Source organism: Tenrec ecaudatus, chromosome 15 (assembly GCF_050624435.1).
Source record: "Tenrec ecaudatus isolate mTenEca1 chromosome 15, mTenEca1.hap1, whole genome shotgun sequence".
Lineage (NCBI taxonomy): Eukaryota > Metazoa > Chordata > Mammalia > Afrosoricida > Tenrecidae > Tenrec > Tenrec ecaudatus.
This window is the reverse complement of record NC_134544.1, coordinates 15,003,839-15,027,313: the sequence shown is the minus strand read 5'-3', so window position 1 is coordinate 15,027,313 and position 23,475 is coordinate 15,003,839. Positions and strand designations below refer to the sequence as shown.

Here is a 23,475-nt window from a genome sequence, read left to right as displayed (position 1 = left end):
AGATGTGTATATAGTCCCTGTGACTTCGACCTGATGGCGCTCGGTAGGACATACAAATCTTAGGCAGAGGAGGTTATGAATAACACAGGTCACGAGTCCACTGCCTCACCAGACTGTCCAGAGCAGTGGCTCTCAACCTTTCTCCTGCTGCCACCCTTTCCTACAGTTCCTCAGGTTGTGATGACCCTCAACCATAACATTATTTTTGTTGCTACTTCATAACTGTAATTTTGCTACTGTTATGAATGACCCCTGTGAAAGGGCCGTTTGACCCCAAAAGGTTTAATCAGCTTTTCTTGTTTCTGAGCAAGATACATTTGTTTCCAAGGTCGAGCTTGTGTGCATCTCCTACAGGTAGAAATCTGGTTATTTTTGCCATGCCTCTACAGTGTTCTCTTCAAGAAGGAATGTGGTGCCAGAGCATCTGCCTGTGTCAGGCATTGTGCCGGGTACTTTAGATGTAATATGTTGTTTAACCCTTTGAGCAGCCAAGCAAAGTAAGTCACAATAGCTTACTCTCTAGTGAGGCTTAGCATGCTTGAGAAGTTTGCCTGGTAGCCTCCGTAACTTAGGAGGCTCCACAGATCAGGATTTCTATTCTTGAACCTTTCAGTACTGGGTTACAGCTCTGACCCATATGTATGTTCAGTTCGTATGGATAGCAGAATTTTGTCTGTACCATTTAAGACCATTTCAGCACAGCCATTTTTTAAAATAAAAGTAAAATTTTGATGCTTTTTGTTTTAAGTATTTTCTGTTTCTGAATATATTTTTCATATGATGTATCAATTTTCATGTAAAATGAGTTAAATGGTAACAGAGATCCATCCAGTCAAATTAAGTTTGATCTACCTGTGTTTTTGTAGTAAAGTACATTCTATGTTATTAAACAAGCTAGTATTAGCATGTATGATGTACTTCTTACATGTTTTTAAGTTTTCTTAAAGGCTGCAAGGGACCTTTATTAACAAACATTTTAAATTGTTGTTCTTGAAATCTTTGAGACATTTTGAGTGTCTGCTATGTGTTAGGTACTATGATAGGCATTAATTATACATATACGAAGTAGATAAGGAATAATTTCAATGTTTTCTTTTATTTTTACTGAAACATTTCTGAATTTGTTATGTAAGCATTTTCAGGGGAATGATAACTTAATTGGGGGCAGGAAAATATTGGAGAAAATCTTTGTAGTTACTACTTTTTTTGCAGTAGAATTGTATTCAGCTCGGTTGGGTGCATAGCATGAGGAGTTTGGTGGTTGGTTACTGCCATATCTTTGAAAAACATGAAAATCTTCACACAGTTTTAGGAGGAATTTTATGTAAAAGGTAACTGGAAAGTATACAGTGGATTGTATCTCATTACAAAATAACTGATTCTTAGCGTTAAACAAATGTTTTAAAAAAGAAGGCAGTTCAACTATCTGTAAATACAGCCCCTCTAGAGCCTCTCCTGTGAGACTCACTCTCCTGTGATTATATCCTATGCATACTGTCTTTATAGAGCTGGTTATAAAGATGCCTTTGCTTTTTACAGTCTATACTGTACATTAAGAAACATGCAGCAGAGTGAATTCATTTTGATAGGCACTCTCTTTTCAAAGTGTTGATAATTTAATGATATTGGGCAATTTTTTTATATTGATGTGCGTGGGAATATGAATTCTTGCCGTCTGACATGGGTTTTTCTGGCTTTCTGTGCCTGAATCATTCAGTGTTTGCTCTTGGTCACCTCAATTTTTGCCAAATTAATTTGAGTTTTCCCCAGTTTGTGTTTGAACCAATTTTTTCATTATTTTCTCCCCCTCCCCCCTTCATTTCTGTCATTCCAACACAGGGCATTTCTGATCTGCAATTTTTCTGTAGTATATATAGTTTATTTAGTAAGATGCCAATGATATTGGAAAATATCAGTAGATTTTCATTTTACTTTTGTGGTAATTAGGCATTTTAAAAATTCAAAATCAATTACCTAGAGTTATGAAATTACCAAAAAAAGAAGTAAACTAACCTGTTCTTTACTTATCTCACACACGTAACATGTGTGGTCTTTTAAACCTGGACCTAATCTCCAGTGTGAGTTTTAGGGAAGATGCTTTACCTTTGTTGCACAGAGATGCTTGCAGATCAGCATTGCTGAGGACCAAATAGAACCAGGAACAGACAAAGCCATCTGATTTTCCGTGTGCTTCCATGTTGCTGCAGTTAAATTCTGTGCATCAAAATAAGTGGCCTCCATGTTTCTACATGTGATTCAGCTACCTCCTAAGTTTTTAATGAAAATTGCAAACTGAGTGAATCCTACTTTTCCCATATATTTTTATAACTTTGTTGTCTCTGATAACATCTCATTTAACATCTTTTTGTTTGTCAATCAGGGAAAAACTATATCTTAAGATGAAACCTTTAATTTTCTAGGTTTTTATGCAAAGCAATTTAACTACCATAGTGGATTAAATAGCCAGTTGTAACAAAGATCACTTAGTCTTCCTAGAGCTGTATTTCATTTAGATACCCTCCACTCACCCACCCATGTCTGTTTGGTCTTTTTTCAGCAATTTGGAAAGACATTATAATGAAAATCTCTCAAGTACGTACATTCAGTTAAATTGTGGGTCTGATTAGACTTTTTAAAGAGCTAACTACAATGTTTCCCCAGTTTTATAATTAGACTGTGGTGAGGTGATAAAAGTTCTGAGTTTCATTCATACCTCATAAAATGGAAAAATCAGTGTCAAGAGTTATCAGGGATTTTGAAATTCAACTTACTTTTATTTAGGATCCTAGACTCCTACATTTTTAGAAATGTACACAATCATTTGCTTTAGAAATCTCTTAATCAAAAGTTACAGAAAGTTTTTATCCATATTGGCCATATTCATCCAATGGCCTTGGAACTTGTAAAATAGAATACATTTTATATGCTTGTTTCTTAAATATATTGGCATTCCATCATTTGCTAAATGCTTAAGCCATATTCCTTCAGCTTCTTCAGAAATGGATATTTTCACTCTCATCTCTACATACAGATTTATAACATTTGAAGAAAACATTATAAAATAACTTATTTTAATCCTCAGATATATTAAAGTATATTTACTTGAGCTTCCTCTAATTTTATCTCCCCCACCCCAAGATTATGTTACTGAAACATTTCATTGCATTTTCTTAGCTAAGCAGCATGAAGTAGATATGCCCAAATGACTAATATATTGGTTACCTACATGAGAGGTTTACCTTAGAGTTTGTTTTTAAGTAGCATGATTCCCTGTCAGACAGCTGGAACACTTGATCAGCAGGCCCCCGGATTCTCCTAAAACTGTGGAAAACATTCACCAGTTTGCTTGCAAATCAACTCTGCTGCATGCGTTCACAAATTTCATGAAGATTGCATGCTTTCTGTTCTCAAGACAAATTGTATTTTTTTTTCATACCCATCCTTGCTTTTTATTTTTTTATTTTTGTTTCCCTTTTCTTGGTTGGATGCCTGTGTGTGTTTATTCCAAATCCCTGTCCAGTCCTGGAGTTTGAACTACGGAAAGCCAAGGAGACCATTCAGGCCCTCCGAGCAAACCTAACAAAGGCTGCAGGTGGTGTACATAAAATTTTCTTTTGAGACTTTTCTACTTTGACAATCTAGAAGTAGCTGAGATATTTTGCAGTGTAAAATAGTAAAACGTTATTTACAATTTCTCCCCTCAGAAAATGAAGTTCCTTTACAGGAACGAAAAAATTACAAATCAAGTCCTGAAATTCAGGTGAGTAAATGACAGCTACAAGTAGCTTCTTCATCAAGTGGTAGCATAAGTACCAAAGGAGAACTTAATGATCCTGTGTCTTCTGTCTTACCTCCAGGAGCCAATCAAACCTCTTGAAAAAAGAGCTCTAAACTTCTTAGTCAATGAATTTTTATTGAAGAATAATTACAAGCTTACATCCATAACCTTTTCAGATGAAAATGATGACCAGGTAAACTTACCTTGTTTTTGTATGTGTCTGTATGTGCTTTGGTTTTGCTTTCTTTTTTTTTTCTTTTTAGCCTAGAACGTCTTTACTTTTTCTATTATCTAGTTTCTTCTATTTAAAGTGACACAGTATTCTACCATGTTAGTTCACAAACACAAGTCCTTGTTTACTTGTCTGCCATTGCCCATTTGCCAGGAACATCTCTGCCATTTCTTTTAAGTAACATTGTTACTTCCTGGTTTTTCATGTTAGAGGTTATCTTTTGGCTTCTCCCTAAGGAAAATGTGGCAGACTATACATTTATTTGTTGATGACTACTACTTCCTCAGCCCCAGTCCTCCCAAATGTACGTGTATCATCTTAATTTTGATTTGAGTAATAGTCAGTGTTTTCTTTATCATGACTGAGTGTTGGCTGCTGTCCACTACCCATCTGTCAGTGTGCTAGGATATGGGAAGTGATGCCACTGTATCTCAGTTAGCAGCAGGGTTTCCCCCATGATGGACAGGTTCCAGCAGAACTTGCTGTACTAAGAAGTGGAAGAAAAGCCTGATGATATATTTTCAAAACTTAGCCCATGAAAACCCTTTGGATCAGGACAGATACTGTGCAAGAAAGTGAGCCCCAGCGTGGAAGGCACTCAGAGTACATGCTAGCCTCAGCCGTCGAGCGTGCAGTGACTTTGACGAGGGCACAGGACTGGCCTGCCTCTGTCCTGCTGCATGTGGGGTCGCTGTGAGGCAGCCATCTCGAGGGATCTAATAACAGGAATGACATTTGATGATTTCCCCTGATATTACTAGCTCTTTTTTTGTTTTCTCATTTGGTTCTCTGTGTACTTAGCATTGATCCAACCCTAAACTTTATTGCCAGGTCTGCCATCGGAGGTTTACCATTATTCTATCATTTTCTTCTTGGAAATTCTTTTCTGGAGCCGCTGGTCTTCAGTCCGGCCTCCTCTGTTCTATGCCTGAGGCCTTGCCTCTTCTTGGGACTGCTCTAGACCAGTGATTCTGAACCTGTGGGTCGCATACCCTTTGGGGGTCGAACATCCCTTTCACAGGGGTCACCCGATTCATAACAGTAGCAAAATGACAGTTATGTAGTAACAATGAAAATAATTTTATGATTGGGGGTCACTACAACTTGAGAAACTGTATTAAAAGGTTGTGCCATCAGGAAGGTTGAGAACCACTGCTCTAGATCATGATAATCCTGAGATGTCTTAGCCTTGCTTTCTTGGTTGTATCCGCTGTCTCATCTCAGCTCTCCCTCTTTCTTGCTTCACTTTCTCCATGGAGTCTAGGGACTAGGTACATAAAAGATAAACTTCGGGACTTTGCAGGTCTGAAAATACAGTTACTCTCACATTCAAAGTATTTTGTAGCTGGGTATCAAATCCTTGGTTCCTTCAGAACTGAGGACATCATCCGTGGTCTTCTACATTCTGGTTTCACTGGAGATGGATGCTGATTTTCTGACTCCTGGTCTTGTAGATGGACCCATTATTGCACGTTTTCATCATTCTCTTTCTGGAGGGCTTTGTGACTTTTTAAAATTGTTTTACTGCCAGTGCTCAAGTTACATGATAATGTACATTATTGTCATTCTTATTTCTTTATATTGCTTTAAAATCTCTTTAATATAGACTCTATCATCCTTTAGTTCGGGAAAATTGATTTTTAAATTACTATGGTAATTTTCTAATCTTCCTTTTTTTCCCATTGCTCCTTCCAGAACTTGTAGTTTTTACAATTTTAATGAGGACCTTATGTATTGGACTTTGGATTTTTCAAACATTTCTTAGCCATTTATCTTCTCTTTTCAACACTTCTCAGTTTCATTGTATAGTCTTCTCTTAAGTATTTACTTATCTATTGGTATCTTTTCTGTTTAACCCTTCTACATATGTCTGAGAATCTTTAGCTACCCACTTAAATTGTGTACACACTTAGGACCCCTGAACAATGACCAGAATTTATCCCCTGGTGCTAAACACAAGATACACATTTTTTAATATTTAAATTTTCTAAAAAAAAAAAAAAACAAACATTGTGTGGTAACATCTTGACGATTAAGTTTGTGTATTTAGAATGTCAAGAAACTCATTGTGAAGTATAAAATAATTTAGAATGGTGTTTGCTCACTCTGAAATTATACAAAATTAAGATCATCTTGGACTCTCAATATATTAGCAATAAGGAGTTAAATGAATCTCAGTAGTGGTGGAGGAAATTGAAATTGCCTCTGAGAAGAAGGTGTCATTTTTACTTATTCATGGTGTCTTTCAGGATTTTGAACTGTGGGATGATGTAGGCTTAAATATCCCTAAACCTCCAGACTTACTTCAGCTCTACCGAGATTTTGGAAATCACCAAGTGGCTGGAAAAGATGTGGTGGACGTGGCCAGTGGAGTGGAAGAAGACGAATTAGAGGCTCTCACACCAGTTTTAGACAACCTGCGTCCAACCTTTGAGACACCTCAGCCTATGGAGGTGAGAGACCAGCTAACTGGCTAAGTCTCCCAAATTAATATAAACTATATAAAAGCTTACTATGAGATGTTCAGTTTCTGTTTTTCTCCCATTTTGATTTTAGAATTCCTTGCTAGTACAGAAATTAGAAGATAAAATTAGTTTACTCAGTAGTGAGAAATGGTCCTTGATGGAGCAAATCAGAAGACTTGAAAGGTAAATGGTGGGTCAGTATTTCTAAAGAGACTCTTATACATTTAAGAAAAATTGGCAGATAATATAAATAAATGAAACTGTCTCTTTTGTAAGACACAACTTTTTCCACATTTCAGTCAGTATGTCAGAAGTGAATCTTATAGTTGATTCATCTATTTAATGTAGTATATCTCCGTTTTGTAAAATGTTATTAAATCATGAAAGATGTCTTACAATTGAGTGTCTTAGAACCAAGAAGTGAGACACTTGATTTCTCTAAGCTGTAGTTATTCAATATTAATGAATAACTCCTTGACATCAGTCTTAGGCATGTTCCTCATTCATGATTTTATTTCATACTTACAGTAATTCTTTGTGTTAGATAGAATTCTCCCATTTTGAAAATGAAAAAAAAGGAAGTGTTTGGGGTTTTATGGGTTGTTTAATAGTCATGATCTAATAGTGGAAATGTAGTTACCCAAATGTAAAGTGGGGTTTATTATAAGAGGCCATTCTTTTTTTATTTTAATCATTTTATTAGGGGCTCATACAACTCCTATCACAATCCATACATACATCAATTGTATAAAGCACATCTGTACATTCATTGCCCAGAGGCCATTCTTAAGTTTTAATTGTACAACTAGACTTTTAGATTTAGATATGAGGCATCTCCGTATATCGTGCCAAAAAGATTAATACTCAAAACCTTTCTCTATTAATGTGTTATACTTTTAAAACATTCAGCGCATTTTGAAGTTTATACTTTTGCCAAAGGTTTAAGTAGTACCAGTGCTCACTGTTAACTTTTCTTTCTTTCTACAGTGAAATGGACTTCCTCAAAAATGCACCCTTTGCCTCCCCGGTGGTTTGTGATTCTGTTAAGCCTTCTTTGGAGCAGCCCACCCCCCAAAACTCCGAAGACAGTGTACAGAATTCAGTTGTAAATAGTTCAGACAAGGAAAAAAGCAATGATATTCCTCTTTCAGTGTCAGATGATGTTGATTCTTCTACTTCTAAAGAGAATTCCTCAACTTCCCTCCCCAGGAAGGGAAGGGAAGGAATGCCGTCTTCTTCTCCACCGAGTAAAAATGCAGTTCAGTTCGATAAGCCTAATAGGTTAGTGTGTTTCCTATATTTACAGTGCCTCAGTTAGCGGCTTAGCAACTGGCGGAGCTGCAGTTCTTACTCAAATTGCCTTTGCCAGTCAGAGCTGTGCAGTTTCACATCGACAGTGGATTTTCCACAGAGTAAAGCACGCTCCACAAAGACATGCCCAAAGTTGTCACTCAGTTACTAAAAGGTGAATGAGCCGTCCGTGTGGTAGTCTGTCTCAGCTAAATATTAGGCTCACCAGTGATAGGTGTTCTAGTATCACTAGTGCAATGACTGCCTAAAGGAACAAACAAGTCTGCCTTGAAGAAACACAGCCTGGATCCTCTCTGGAAGTGAGGATTGCAAGACTTCATGCTATGTACTTTGGACATGTTACCAGGAGTGACCCACCTCTGGAAAAGGAAGGGTATCATTCTTGGTGAAGTGGAGCTGCAGCGAAGTCAGAAGACCCTCCACAAGTTGCATTGACATGGTGGCTTCAACAATGCACTTAGATGTGACCACAATGGTGAGGAACGGTGCAGGACCAGACAGCGTTTGGTTCTGTTGTACTTACCGGTCGTCACTATGAACCGTAACCACCACGACGGCACCTAGCAACAAGTATCGCTAGTGTCTTTCCAGACAGGGCTTCTGACCTTTTTTTTATGCTTCTGTCATCATCATCAGGGTCAGCAGTTTTTGGTAGATGCATAATTGCCAATGCTAAAAAGAGCTCTTTTTTTTTTCATTTTTCCTCATTATTTTTTGTCTTTCTAGTACTAATTCTGTATCATTAATATTTTCTTTATTTAACTTCTATTGGATCTCAGAAATCGACTTCAGAGTCCTACATGATCATGTTTTCTAGTGGAGGAGACAAAGAATAATTTAAAAATTATTCTAGTATAAAAAATAATTTTAAGAAAAATATTTACTTAGCTCTTATTGTAAACATTTGGCTGCTAACCTAAAGGTCAATTGTTTGAACTCAACAGCTGGTATGAAAGAGACAAATGTGGCAGTCTGCTTTCCTGAGGATTCCAGCTAAGAAAACTCAGCCCTACGGGGTCATTAAGAGTCAGAACTGGCTCCCCAGCCAGAGGTTAGTCATATCAGAGAGTACCCTGAGTGCTGCCATGGCACTCACTCATTTCATAGCCTCGAGTGCTTCTTTAGCTGAAGGTCCTGCTTTCTCCTCCCGAGTCTGCAGAGGCAGGTAATTAGAGTGTTGTAGCTTAATAGGGAAGAATGACTACTTTGTTTTAGACCGTTAGAACTGATAATATTAAAGGTACATATTGGCCAAATTATTTATTTTAAAGAAAAGTTTTCTAATGAGCCCCACTTTTTTGTGTATCTTCTCTGTAAAATTTTCTTTAGGTATGTGGTGGTTAGAGAATTCATACAGACATGACCCAGTTGTTAAGTCACAGTCTGATACAGGTAAAATATGGTCATAAAAATCTATATTAATGATTCTGAACAATAACTGCCTTTGTAATGATTCTTTAATATTTTGGAATACTTCCCTATGTCTCCGCAAAACCACCCTATGGAGATGATGGTTACTTTTGTGCGACCATTTTTTTAATCTTCTGCCAGGTACTGTCACAGGACTATGTAGCAATCCCTTCAGTCACAAGGCTAATAAGTTTTATGAGAGAGGCAAACAAACAGCAAATCCAAAAAGGTACAAAAAATGTGATATAAGGAAAGTACAACTTCCTTTGGGACTATCTAATCATGTCGCAACAACTCTTGTCATCAAAGCACAAAAGGTTTTACTGAAGAAGTGATATTTCATCTGAGACCTGAAGACTTAAGTAGGAATGAATCAGGCAAAGAAGTAAGAGGCAGAATACCGGACCAAGAGCAAACACCATGTCAAAGAGAGCGTGACAGAAAATGAAGCTGGAGGGTCGAGGCAGACCAAGAAATGTCAGCCTGTTTTTAGTTCAGTTTTCAAGAGGAAGGACATGGCAGAAGTGTTAGAAAGGGCCTGTCAGGTAGCAGTGACTGGAAGGAAGGAAGACTTGCAGGGTATCTATTAGAAGAGCCCAAATAAGAAATGGTGAAGTCTACATAGCATAGCATTGGTACTAGGGATGGAAAGAAGTAGATAGATTGACAAGATATTTTAGAGGTAGAAGACTGAGTGGAGATGGGGTTCAAAGAGGGAAAGAGACCTAGGCTGGCTGAAAGGTTTCTAAGTTGGGCATTTGGACAGATTATGGTGCTGAGAATATGGAAGGGAACATGTAAATGAGCAAGGACTAAAATGCCGCTCTGGTGTGCTAGCATCAACAATGCTTAGTAAACTCCATTAGGTAATTTCTGAAGCCTTGATGCTATAGGAGGTAAGCATTTGCTTTCTAACTGAAAGGTTGACAGTTTGAATCCACTAGCAACTGCAGGAAAAAGATAGGGCAGGATGTGTATGTAAAGATTAAAGCCTTGAGAGTTCTATGGGGCAGTGATACTCTGTCCAATAGGAGTACAGAATTTGCTTGTCAGGAGTGGGCTTGGTTTGGGTCTGTAACTTTTCAGTATGAACTACACCGCAACCTGCAGAAATTGAAGATCCTCATAACTGGACCAATAACAACATGTAAACAAAGAAAGTACCTAAGTAGTTAGGCATTTCTTTTACTTGGATCCACACTAACGCCTGGGAAAATCGGGCTAAGTTGAAAAATCAAACATTGTACTGCACTGGGCAAACCTGCTGCAAAAGACCTCTTGAAGGCATTAAAAATCAAGAAGACACCTTGCGGACCGAGATGTGGCTTATCCAAGCCATGGTTAGTTTTAATTTCCTGTGCGTACAAAAGCTAGACAATGAATAAGGAAGACCAGAGAAATTATGCCTTTGAATCAATGATATTGGTAAAGAATATTGACTATACTACTGGCTGTCAGAAGAGTAAACAAATTTGCTTTAGAAGTCAGAATGCTCCTTTGATGTGAAGATCCTGACATATTATTAAGATGAATCAGTTCCTGGAGAAGGACATTGTGCTTGGTAAAATTTTCAGTAAATAAGAGTAAGGCCCTCAGCTAGATGGATTGACACAGTGGCTTAACAATGGGCTCAAAGATAGCAGTGTTAGTTTCGATGACACAGGACTGGGCAGTGCTTTGTTCTTGTATACATAGAGGATTACTGTGGGTCAGATCCAACTCCCTGGTATCGGAACAACACCCACATAGAAACCAGTGTTTTAGAAATGTTAGCGGTGATTTTAATGTCCCTATTTAAATAAATTACTTAGTATTTTTAATTGTACAAAGTTAGCATTCTTTCAAATATATTGTGAATGCTGAGTGATCCTTTTTATTTTATCTCTAAATTATACATCTTTCAGGTAGGTTTCTGGCATGAAAGTTTACCCTGTATCTGAAACTCTGAAATACTTTGATTCTTCTCAACAGCATGCCAGGCCAGCCTTTGCATTCACTACATATATTTCTGGACCTTCAAGAATTGACAGGAATATATCCTCATTTCACATTATGCAAATGGTTTTATTTACCTCTATTCAGTATCAACCCACTCACCTTTAAGGCCCATTCACTCGTTCAGGCTACTTCAGACGCAGTGATTACTGGTGCTCTTTTCCCTTGGATGATTTGCTGGTAAAATGCCTTCCAAGTCATTGGTGGCTAAGGCACCTGGCTGATGTTTGGAGGCTTTGAGTTAGTGTTGGAATGGGAGTTGTAACATTCAATCTGCTCCTTAAGTGCCCTGATAAACTCTGGTATTCTTTTCATCCAATATTTTCTTCTAGGAAATTGTCTCCTGCTTTCCACCAAGCACTACTCTCATTTTGTCGAATGTCAGCAGATAGTCGTCTAGGGTCAGAGGTAAATTTTTTTTTTTTTTAACAATTAGCCAAGTTTTATTTGCTCATTTTTTGCATTTAAAGTATTCTTTAATAACATCCTTGGCTTGAGATTCTTTGCCATAGTCCTTAACAACCACACAACTGCAACCAACCACTTTCCGGGGTTTTCCTTCTCTATCAGTTTTGCAGAGGCCCACCCACTCTCCTAGTTTCTTGTTGTCATCAACCTTAATGAGGTTGATCTGGTGTTCAGCACATAGGGCCTCCACCAGCTTGACATACATCGGCTCATCACAGTCGGATGCAAGCACACAAAGATGAGCTTGGAGCTTGTCTAAGGCTTTGGCAGCTTCGCGGATTCCACGTGCTAGGCCATCGTGGATGAGGGCGGTCTTCAGCACCTCTTGTAATGCAGTGTTAACGTCCATTACACCTCCAGCAGCAATGCCTTCCTCGGCCATGGCGGTAGGTTACGGGTGGGACCGAATCTTGAACACACCGGAGCCTCCGCCTCCGCACAGCTCGGCGGGGACAGGGAAAGAGAGCGGTAAATTATATCATATAGATCTTCAAACATTTTGATGTTTTCCTTCTTAGTATCTCTAGCTAAACAGCTGTAATTAGTCTATATTTCTTAAACAAGTCTGTTTATGATAATATTCTAAAAAGTTCTTCCTAAAATGTTAAACTTTAAGAAGGTGGTTGAGTATTTCTGGTTTGGGATTAAAGCTTTGTTTATTAATATTAAATTAAATACTGATACATGGTGCATGTTTCTCTTTGGTACAATTTGGGGATTCCGTTTGAATGTCTACTGTTTTATTTCCTCTTATTCCATTATTTTCATTTCATTGGGAATTATTTGAATGACTGACTTTGTTAGTTGTTAATCCTCAGGTAAGTCTTCCTCAAGTATTTTGCTAGGATACTTGCAGGCTCATGCTGAGGTGGGTTTTCTTTTCCTCACACTTCGCTATGTGGTCATCCAGTGGTTAATTCCACGTGGCCCCACGTGTGGTTCTTCATTGCAGTGCCATTGGTGATAATCAAGAGCTAGTGGATGGCTGAGATGCATTTCTGGCCCATTTTTATTGCACGACTGTGCATGGGCCACTGGTAACGTGCCACTTCTTTATACGAACAAGTACTAGGCAGTGATTTTGCAGTATAGGTTTCTTTTCAAGGTTGAAGGAAACCAGTCAGGCTGCCCTCCAAAAAACCAAACTGAACTAACTCACTGCCATTGAGTTGATACCTACTCTGAAGTGTCCCAATAGGACAGAGCAGAGCTGCCTCTGCACGTTCTGAGACTAGTTCTATACAGGAGTAGAAATCCTCATCTTTTCCCCATAGAACTGCTGGTGGGTTGGAACTGCTGACCTTGTGGTTGACAGCCCACACAGAACCAGCAACAGTACCAGGGCTCCTTGAGGCTGCCCTCATTCTGTACTATCCGTACTAGGATACAGAAGTGAGTTAACAGACCACCTTGGTTGGTTCCACTCATGCTAACTGGTGTTTTTAATTCACCTCTAACCCACAGGACTGTTAGGCCAGTTTAGAGGAACAGTTATTGGCCTCATATTTGTAATGTGTGTTTGAAGCAGAGGTAGAATCTTACCATCGTCAAATACATTTGTGCACGGAAGTTCTCTCCTGGGGTCGTTTATGAACCCTTTGGTTTCCTAGGTGTCTCGGATCGCAGACAGTGAAAAGAGTGTGATGCTAATGCTGGGACGCTGCTTGCCCCACATTGTCCCCAACGTGCTGCTGGCAAAGAGAGAGGTGAGACAAGAGATTCTCATTCCAACAACCTCATCATGTCCATTGTTTGTCATTTTGAAGTTTAGTGTTATATTTTTATTTTATTGTAGTCTATTACTTGCAATCATATTCTTACTTTTGTGCATGCATCTCTGCTCCTAGAGAATGGTTTTACACCTCTGTCAGGTGAGTTCAGTAAAACTGCATGGTATTCCTGTTTTCCCAGTTTGGCACAAAGCATCATTAGCTTCTGCAATGCTAACTATTACTGTAGGTCCATTTCTGTGCCCTGAACACTGTCTGATGTTTACACTACCAGCTAACTCATTCCCTCTATCTTTGCTCTTGAAGTGATTTGCTTGATGTGTCTGCAGAAGTGGACACTTTCAGATGGACAATTAACAGGGACTAATAATGTTCTTTTCCTTAATGTACTTGTAGTTTCCTATTACAAATGTTCGTTTTAGTCTGTTTGTCAATAAATTATACATATAACTTAGAGTAGTTGTAATGACCAAAATCACTGTAAATTTTAAACTTTCTGTGTTTTCTTAGATGGCTAGCTAACTTGACAGATGCTAAAATATTCACCTTTTAGTTACATATATACTTTAATACACCTAGCCTATATCATGAGCTACACGTACTATTGGAAGTTATATTGATGGTTCTATATAGCCAATAAAAGTTTGCTGAAAAGGTACTTATTTCATTCACATGACAGAATAATTTGTTGGCAAAGGAAGTTAGTTATTTGTAGTTTTCAATTTATGAGATAAGTTTCCAGTTGGAGAATCTTCAATGGAAAAACATTGGTTTAGAACATTTCAGAATGCACCCTCTAAGTTCCACTATTACTTTTCAAGATTTACCGTCTATTTTAGTCATGATTATTGGGGACCTACAGTATGATAAGTACATAGTGCATTGGCAAAGCCATTTAAAGCTTATCTTTATCTGTTTAGCATTAGAAATTTGTACTGATCCTCAAGAAAACTTTGACTCAGAATACAATTTTTAAATTTTTATTCCTTTAGGTATTTTTATACATAAAGAAGTAAAAAAGACTGTTTTCTTATTGATAATTTCATTTCACTTAATTATTTTTAAATAGTTGTAAGCTATAAGTATGGAAACTGACTGTCTTGAAGGATCAGTGTCTAATTTCGGATGGTTTTGCAGGTCTTCCTGGCAGAATGGTGTTTGAGCTTCTTTTCTGTTCTCAGCTTGTAACATAATCCGTGTAACGAATGCACTGATGTTTGCAACTCTTTTACTGTTTCTTTAATATAAGCTTACGATGTCACAGAAATGTAATTATCACGAGATCCAAGTTTTAGCTTTTTCATTTTAATTTTCCATAATCATAAAAGACCCTACCATGGAAATTTGATTGTATATTGCATGATATACCTTTAAATCTGCATCATCAATTATCAGGTATGTTACATATGTGTGTATATGTGCATATATACATATATGTATTTAATTTGTGGTATGATGCTTCTCTGGCTGATTTTTTAATTTGTTATATTTTTAAAAACATGCAATTTCATGAAGAATGATGAATTACCTATGTTTCGTTACTTGGTCTAACCATGTTGTAGCTTATCAGAAAATGTGTCATTTTATATCTAATGCTAAAGTTGTACATTCTTTATATTTAATTGATAAATCATGATTTATATCTTGGTTTGATTTGAAACTAATCCTTGGATGAGAGAGACACAAATGTTGTCTCATTCCATCTCTTGATATTTAAGTACTTTGTATTGAATATCCCACCCTAGTTCAGTACATCTGTGTTTCAATAAGCTTCTATGATTGAAGGAACAGTGTGTTAGGCTGGGTTGGCTAGAGAAACAAATCCAGACATATATGTAGATGTATAAGAAAGAGTTTTATATCAAGAAGTATTTATTTATCGGGAAGACGTTCCAGCGCAGTCCATCTCAAGTCCCTCAGTCCGACACTAGTCCGTAAGCCCCTCTTCAGACTCCAGTAGCCACATGCAGTGACGCAGGATGCAGGGAGATCACAGGCTGGAGGTGCAAAGTCGTGTGGATTCAGTGACAGTAGCGCTGGCAGCGATCAGGATCAATCAGCAGGAAGGTGAAGGCAGGTCGCCCGGAGTGCCTCCCAGGGTCCGCCTTATGCGCAGGCCACGCCCACAAGGAGGCACCATCAGGCTGTGGCCTGATTGACAGGCTCGACTCCACCGCTACACTTTTGTGTATCTTCAGGTTGTCAAGAAATGATGTAACTACCACAATTAGGGTATTTTTGGTGTGTTTTAACTAATATCTATATAAATATTATATAAATACAGTTCAAATACTCTGAAAACTGATCAATTAAGGAACAGTTCATCTTGAAGATCTTAGCTAAGTTTATGTTCAGTTTTAAGTTTTTTAAATTTAAAAATATATAAAATGAAGGCCTCTTTCATATCCCGGGACCACTGCCCTGCATGCTATCAATTTTACCAACTTAGAGTGGAATCATTGAGGTGGTTTTTTTTTGGTTCACATGTAAGCACATAAGACCTTTTTCTTGTGTTGTACACAAATGATACCATGCATTAAGTGCTGTTATTTTTCCCACATAATACTATATTTCTGATATTTTCCTCTCTCAGTATATAAGGAACTTTCTCATCCTAAGGATGCATGGTATTGGTCTTTTAGTTGTCTTTTTGCAGTTCATTTTCACCATGAAAAAAATTAAACATTTTATATTATGTACTCATGTATTTATTATCATCTGTATACACACATATATGTTGGCTTCAAAAAGTTCCTGGAAAAATTCAATGATCTTTTAAGTCTATTTTTCTAAAGACTTTATTTCCCCTTTTTTCTTTTAATCATGTTATCGGAAGCTCTTACAGATTTTATCACAATCCACATTTGTATATATGTTTCCATCATAATTTTCAAAACATTTTCTTTCTACTTGAGCCTTTGGTATCAGCTTATTTCCCCCCTCACCCCTTCCTCCCGCATGAACCCTTGATAATTTATTTTAAATTTTTTTTTCATGTCTTACACCGACCATAGTCTCCCTTCACCCACTTTTCTGTTGTCCCTCCCCCTGGGAGGTGGGTTTTATAGATCATTGTGATCAGTTCCTCTTTTCTCCCCCCACCTTCCCCTTCCCCTGTTGGTATCACTGCTCTCACTGTTGGTCCTGAGGAGTTTGTCTGTCCTGGATTCCCTGTGTCGTGAGCTCTTATCTGTACCAGTGCACATGCTCTGGTCTAGCCGGGTTTGTGAGGTAGAGTTGGGTCCTAATCGCGTGGTGGAGGGGAGGAAGCATTAAAGAACTAGAAGAAAGTTGTATGTTTCTTTGGTGCTATACTGCACACTAACTGGCTTGTCCACAGATTTTTTAAAGCCCCTTCTTGCATATTTGAAGTAAGAATTTCATGCATCAAGGTTTCTTTCACACTTTCAAAAATTAAAGTAGAAGACAAGCAATGGCAAGTATGCTTTTATAAATATTTCATGTATAAAAGTGGAAATCACAGCTACAGTTGGTGTTTAGCAATGTTTATTTTTTATTTTGTTTTAAAATTAGAAAAAGAACCTTCCTCAACCAGATTGCAGTAAATTATTATTATCACATTTTCTAAATTCAGCATAATATATTTCAAATTTAAGAGCAGTTGATTATAACAATTCCATTCCTTCAGGCAAGAAAAGGAACTTTGATGGTAAAATGGTTAAAGTGCTGAGTTGCTAAACCAAAGATCACTTGTTCAAACCCACCAGCCTACCTGGAGGTGAACAATATGGCTGGCTGCTTTCATTAAGATGACAGCCTTAGAAAGGCACAGGGCCAGTTCTTAGTCCTATTGGAGGACAGTGAGTCAGAATCAATTTGTGGGCAACAAGTTTAAGGAGGAAAACTTCTTCCAACTAAATGACGACCATTATAAGTCATTTCCTAAGTTCAGAGATATTTTTAAGTGTATGTCTGAGAATCTAGTATTTAAAGTCTTGTTTGTTTAATTGGGAGACAAAAATAAGTATGTACTAATCTATGTGGCTTACATATTAATTTATATAAATAGATTATTTGAGGAAACTGGAATCTCTAGATATGTTCAGGAGGTGGTCTTCAAAAATTTGTGGAAAATGGAATTGAGAAAGTCATGGAATTTTTCCTATGAACTTTTGGAAGACTACTTGCATTTATTATGATTTATCCATATAGTGAATGTGCACCAAACAAAATTAAAAAAGATTTTTTCAGTCTGCTTTAAATAAAATTGAAAGAAATTCTAGAAATAATAACAAAAAGATTTCATAAAGAATTACTTCTGAAAGCAGTGTAAGATAACACATCAAAATATAAATTGCATTTCATTTGATGCCAATGAAATAATACTGTGAGCTAGCCATATTGGAAAAGCAAAGGGAGAAGCCAAGACAGAGTTGGGGTGGGGAGAGTGACTGTTCATGGTGTAGGCATTCCTTCACGGATGCTGAAATGCCCTAAAAGCAGGTCTTGGTGGCATTCGCACCATTACTGTGAATATACTGGAAATCTTTCATTGTACATGTTAAAGTAACAGTTTAAGTGATTGGATTGTATCAGATAAGAGATAATATATATCAATGAAATGGGGAGGGGCCTGCAATAAAGGAAACAGCTGCTGTCTTAAATATTTTGAAGTTTTGAGGGGTTTTTTGTTGCTTATTTTTTTAGTGTGACAAGTCCCTCATTGGAGAAACCAAAGTTTACTCTTTAAGGTGGTTGTTCAGATTTACCTCATGGAAAATATCTGTTTCACCAGTTTTACTTATGCGTAATTGTCAATCCAGATGATTATCTCTGTCTGAGAAGGCAGCTAGACGTGGACCATCTCCTTTTACCCATGAAATGGTTTTAATTTGGGGGGATATTCTTTGCTCTTCGGTAATCACAGAGGTTAAACCATGTTTTTTTTTTTAAACGTTTTATTAGGGGCTCATACAACTCTTATCACAGTCCATACATATACATACATCAATTGTATAAAGCACATCTGTACATTCTTTGCCCTAATCATTTTCTTTTCTATCTTTTGGTTAAACCATGTTTTAAGCACTCCAGTACAGCTTCCTGAAGGTCGAGCCCCAGGAATTCCAGGTAGTAGTAATCCTAGAAATGGGTATGTTAGCAGCCCTGAAGGGATAAACTTCTAGTTTTCCCTTCTGTGAGTTAGTGTTCTCTCTTGTTCTCTCTTTAAAACGGGCAACATCGTGGCATATGCCAACTGAGCATAGAAATCAGGGCTTAAACATTAAGTTTCAGAGACCATCTGATGTGGCTGGATCCACTCACTCAGTGATAGTCAAAATGATGAATCGGTTGCTAAGTTTTCAGAATTCCGATATTTTATTTAAACAAGATTTCTGGCTTTTCTTGAAAACTCAAGACTGGAAACGGCTGGCATTGGACTTGTATTCGTAAATGATTCTGTTCACTTTGTAGCTCAGAATTTTCTGCCCCTCTGCATGGGACATGGAGCCTCTAGCCACAGTATTTTTCCGACCCTGGACACATTGAGTCTGTTTATTTCCATGCTGTGCTCTTAATTTTTCTTACATCCCCTATCCATTTGCATTATCCTTTAGACTGCTTCACCATATGGGGTCTGTAGACTGGTTTTATAGATGTTTCCCTATCTCAGGATCATTCCTGGCCATAATGGGAACAGCTGACTTTTCCTTACTTCTTTTCCAGTCTTCTCCCCTTCCACTTGATTTTTCACTTTTCAGACTACTGCGTAATTGCTTTTTCTGATTTTCAACTTATTCTTTTCATACATTGAACTTAGCTTTTCATGGTTCCCTATTGTTTTATTTCATTGTCCCTTATCATTACAGCAAAACATTATTGTCCCAAATACATCTTCAGGTTTAGCATCCCCTTTATTGTCTTAATTTCGGCCTAAATTTAGGCTACCTATCTATCTACCTGTCTTCAGTTACCTATGTTAACTGAAGTGCTGCTCCGAGTCCACAGGAGAAAGCTCTGTAATCTGTTCCAGGAACAGTCGCGCCGCCCCAACCCTACTCGGAGTCAAATTCAGCTCGGCTATACCTGACAACAAAAGCATCTTGGTTTTCCAACATTCTAATTGTCATCTGTATTTGGTATCTCTAGGGATGACTTAACTGCTTCACTATGGATTTTACTCTTTTATTTTGCTAATGTCTTCTTCAGTCATTTCCACTCCCTTTCTGATTTTTCGTACCTTTAGATGATTCATAATAATTATGTTGATTTTTAGAAGTTTAAAATGTGTATGTGTGTGTGTAAAATGATACAATTTTCAAGGTACTCTTTCTGCCCCGCCCCCACCTACTCCCAGGATAATGATTTTTATGTGTTCCATTTAATTTTTTAAATCATTTTATTGGCTCGTACAACTCTTATCACAATCCATACGTACATCCATGGTGTCAAGCTCATTTGTACATTCGTTGCCTTCATCACTCTCAAAACATTTGCTCTCCACTTAAGCCCCTGTCATCAGCTTCTCATTTCCCCCCTCCTTTCCCACTTCCCCTCGATAATTTGTAAAATATTGTTTTGTCTTACCTTTTATGTGTGTGTGTCTTCAATTTTATTTCATGAATTTGAGTTCCCACCATTATTTGTTTTGGGGTTTTCCTTTTTTTGTTTGTTTCTTTTTAAAATGTTTTATTAGGGGCTCATACAACTCATCACAACCCATACATACATCAATGGTGTAAAGCACATCTGTACATTCATTGCCTTCATCATTTTCAAAGCATTTACTCTCCACTTAAGCCCTTTGCATCAGGTCCTCTTTTTTTCCCCCTCCCTCCACACTTCCCCCTCCCTCATGAGCCCTTGATAATTTTTAGATTATTATTATTATAATTATAATTTATTATTTTGTCATATCTTGTCCTGCCTGACTTCTCCCCCTTTTCTGTTGTCCTTCCCCCACGGAGTAGGTCACATGTATATCCTTGTAATCGGTTCCCCCTTTCCACCTCACTCTCCCTCTACCCTCACAGTATCGCCACTCACACCCCTGGTCCTGAAGGTATCATCCGCCCTGGATTCCCTGTGCTCCAGCTCCTATCTGCACCAGTGTACAACCTCTGCTGTATCCAGATTTTCAAGATAGAATTCAGATCATGATAGTGGGCGGGGGCGGGGAGGAAGCATTTAGGAACAAGAGGAAATTTGTGTGTTTCATTGTTGCTACACTGCACCCTAACTGGCTGGTTTCCTCCCTGCGACTCTTCCATAAGGGGATCTTCAGTTGCCTGCAGATGGGTGGGTCTTGGTTCCCCAATCTACACTCCACCTCATTCACAAAGATTTGATTTTTTTGTTCTTTGATGGCTGATACCTCATCCCTTCGACACCTCGTGATCACACTGGCTGGTGTGCTTCTTCCATGTGGGCTTTGTTGCTTCTCAGCTAGATGGCTGCTTGTTTACCTTCAAGCCTTTAAGACCCCAGATGCTATATCTTTTGATAGCTGGGCACCATCAGCTTTCTTCACCACTTTTGCTTATGCACCCATTTGTCTTCATTAAAGTACTCTTGATTTAAAGAAAACCATTTCCAACTGAATTAAAGAAATTTTTATGTAATTGTAGAATCTCTGAAACATGCGTAATAGTGAATTTTTTTTACATATAGCATAGGGTAAATCAAATGAAGTTTATTCAGAATGAATGTCTAATTCTGGACTCACTGTGATTTCTAGTTATGGGTATTGCTTCTGTGTTGTTGCAGGATGATAAATGTGACTTGTAGCTTAGCGTTTTGTTTCTGGCATGCTGGCAAAGGCCGCTGGCACAAACCTATCATGTACCCTGAACAGAGACTTATTTTCATGTGTATGCTCTAACAGGAAGTTATACATATTCAAAGGATTCCAAGGAAAACTATTACATTCTAAGAAATAATTAACAACCGTGGGCGTATGGTGGGTGGAGAATAGTGCCATCGCCACCTAGAGGTGTGTGTGTTTTTGACCTGTAATGTCAAAAGTTCGCTGTCAGATATGTTCAGACTGCTAGGACGACTGAGCAAGCGGTTTTAACCACATCTCCAGTTTTTACCCAGCTTTCATGTCTTAACTAACTACTGCCAATTCTCCTTTGGTTAAAAGGCCAACTAAAATGATTGACATTGACTTTACCCATATTGTTACTTTTTTCAGCAAGCAATTAAAGCAAATGACTGCCACCCAGCCTCTTCTGACACATAAGGACCCTGTGGGCTAGAGGTGAACGTGCTTGTCTGAGTGTGCAAGACTTAGGTCATTCTGGGAGCAGGCAGCCTTGTCTTTCTCCCACGGAGTAGCTGCTGCATTTTAACTGCTAACCTTGCCAGCCTCTCTTAAATTGTTACTAGCCATAATTTATATAAGTAGAAAAAATAGTAATGTTCCTAAATTAAAGAATTCAGGTTGTGTGGGCTGTCTGAAAACTACAGAATTATAGTGTTAAAAGAAACGGCTGACAAATGGCTTTCCTCCATTTATATATAAAAACATTATGAAAACAAAGAATATAAAACTTTGATTCTGTCATTTTCAATGTAGTGGATCAGTTTGAGGTGCTGTGGTTTAGGCATTAGGCTGCTAACTTCAAGATCGGGGTCAAACCCACCAGATACTCCCATGGGAAGAAGACGAAGCTGTCTGCTCCTGTAAACACAGTCTGGAAAACCCTATCTCTGTAGGGTTGCTCTGCGTCAGAATCAACCTAATGGCTTTGGATTTGGTTTGGTTTGATCCTAGAGGGAAAACTGATAGTTTCATTAGCAATAGATGTGGAACCTGGAGAACAAATGTAAAGTATTTTTTCATATTCTCTACATATTTCAGTTGAGAGTGAAAATGTGCGGCTTTGTGGTTCTAAGAAAGCAAATCGAGGCAGCATTTCTTTTAGCTCCTGGACCAATGTTTCTGGTTTGGCACAATATCCCAGTTAAAAGATAATCTGTATGAATATGGGACATAAACATCTTGACTCTTTGGATGGAAAACAAAAAGCATAAAAGACAAGGAAGAATTAAACAGCACCGTAGTTAATTCAGTATGCTTATTTTGGGTAGAAAGATGCTAACAGTTATATTTTGTCTTTTAAAGTGTGTGTGTGTGTGCGTGCATGCACGCGCATGTGTGTACACATATGGGATATATATGGGGTACGGACACAGGTGGTATTAACTTATGTTGTACATAGAATTGCTCTGAATCAGAACCAACCCAGTGGCATCTAAGAGCAACAACTTATGTGCATGTCTGTGTAAGAGAAAGAGGAAGCTTTCTGGCCCCCTAGAGGCTGACAGGCACAGGAACCCACAGGGGCATTTCTGTTCTGGTCCTACAAGGTCACCGTGAGTCAGATGGTCTTGATGTGGTATGGAGTTTGGTTTGGATATGTGATTATACACATACAATGTAACTTCAGACATATATGGGAAAATGGAATTGAACAATAATGGAATTTTTCCAGGAACTATTTTAAGGACCCTTGCTCGATATATGTGTGGATTACAATGATAACAAATACCTGAATATCATACCTATCTTTTAAGTGTGATAGACTCGGAAGAGGATGGGCAGGGCAGAGGTAATGTACAAATTGTATTGCAGGTGTGGAGGCTGTGGGAGAGCAGGAAGGGGAGCCAAGACAGAAGAACCCCTTAGAGCAGTGCTTCTCCACCTTCCTCATGCCACCACCCTTTCAGATAGGTCCTCAGGTTGTGGTGACCCCCAACCATAACATTATTTTCGTTGCTGCTTCCTAACTGTCATTTTGCTACTGTTATGAATTGGACCACCCCGGGGGGGGGGGGGTCGGCGACCCACAGGTCAGGAACCGCTGCCTTAGAGAAAGAACTGGTTAAATAGATGTGTGCCAGTAAAGTTTCAGGGCTCTTCCTGAGATATTTCTCCCTTTTCCAATGCCTCCTGGAGTCACAACTTTAACTAAGATACCGTGAAGATATCAAGTATTAATCTTAACTCTCTTAGATGCTATCAGCCTGTCTGGATTCAACTAAAGCAAGAATAATCCTTGATACTGTTGAACATGAACATTTAATATGAACAAAGTCTTTCTTTCTAATTATATGAGT

The 23,475-nt window shown here is 38.2% G+C and overlaps 2 protein-coding genes across 2 annotated transcripts in view; one reads left to right on the top strand and one right to left on the bottom strand.

The window, feature by feature from the left end:
• The window catches only part of RELCH (RAB11 binding and LisH domain, coiled-coil and HEAT repeat containing), a 113,151-nt gene that overhangs the window by 27,706 nt on the left and 61,970 nt on the right, over positions 1-23,475 (top strand). Inside the window, exons 3-10 of the mRNA XM_075533139.1 lie at positions 3,521-3,592; positions 3,705-3,760; positions 3,858-3,971; positions 6,260-6,463; positions 6,567-6,658; positions 7,463-7,756; positions 11,524-11,599; positions 13,270-13,365. Of these exons, the coding sequence (XP_075389254.1) occupies positions 3,521-3,592; positions 3,705-3,760; positions 3,858-3,971; positions 6,260-6,463; positions 6,567-6,658; positions 7,463-7,756; positions 11,524-11,599; positions 13,270-13,365 (1,004 nt within the window). The remainder of the gene's footprint in view (positions 1-3,520; positions 3,593-3,704; positions 3,761-3,857; positions 3,972-6,259; positions 6,464-6,566; positions 6,659-7,462; positions 7,757-11,523; positions 11,600-13,269; positions 13,366-23,475) is intronic.
• On the bottom strand, positions 11,634-12,121 carry LOC142428000 (small ribosomal subunit protein eS12-like). The gene has a single exon (XM_075533140.1). The coding sequence runs from the start codon at positions 12,039-12,041 to the stop codon at positions 11,643-11,645; it is 399 nt and encodes a 132-aa protein (XP_075389255.1). The 5' UTR covers positions 12,042-12,121; the 3' UTR covers positions 11,634-11,642.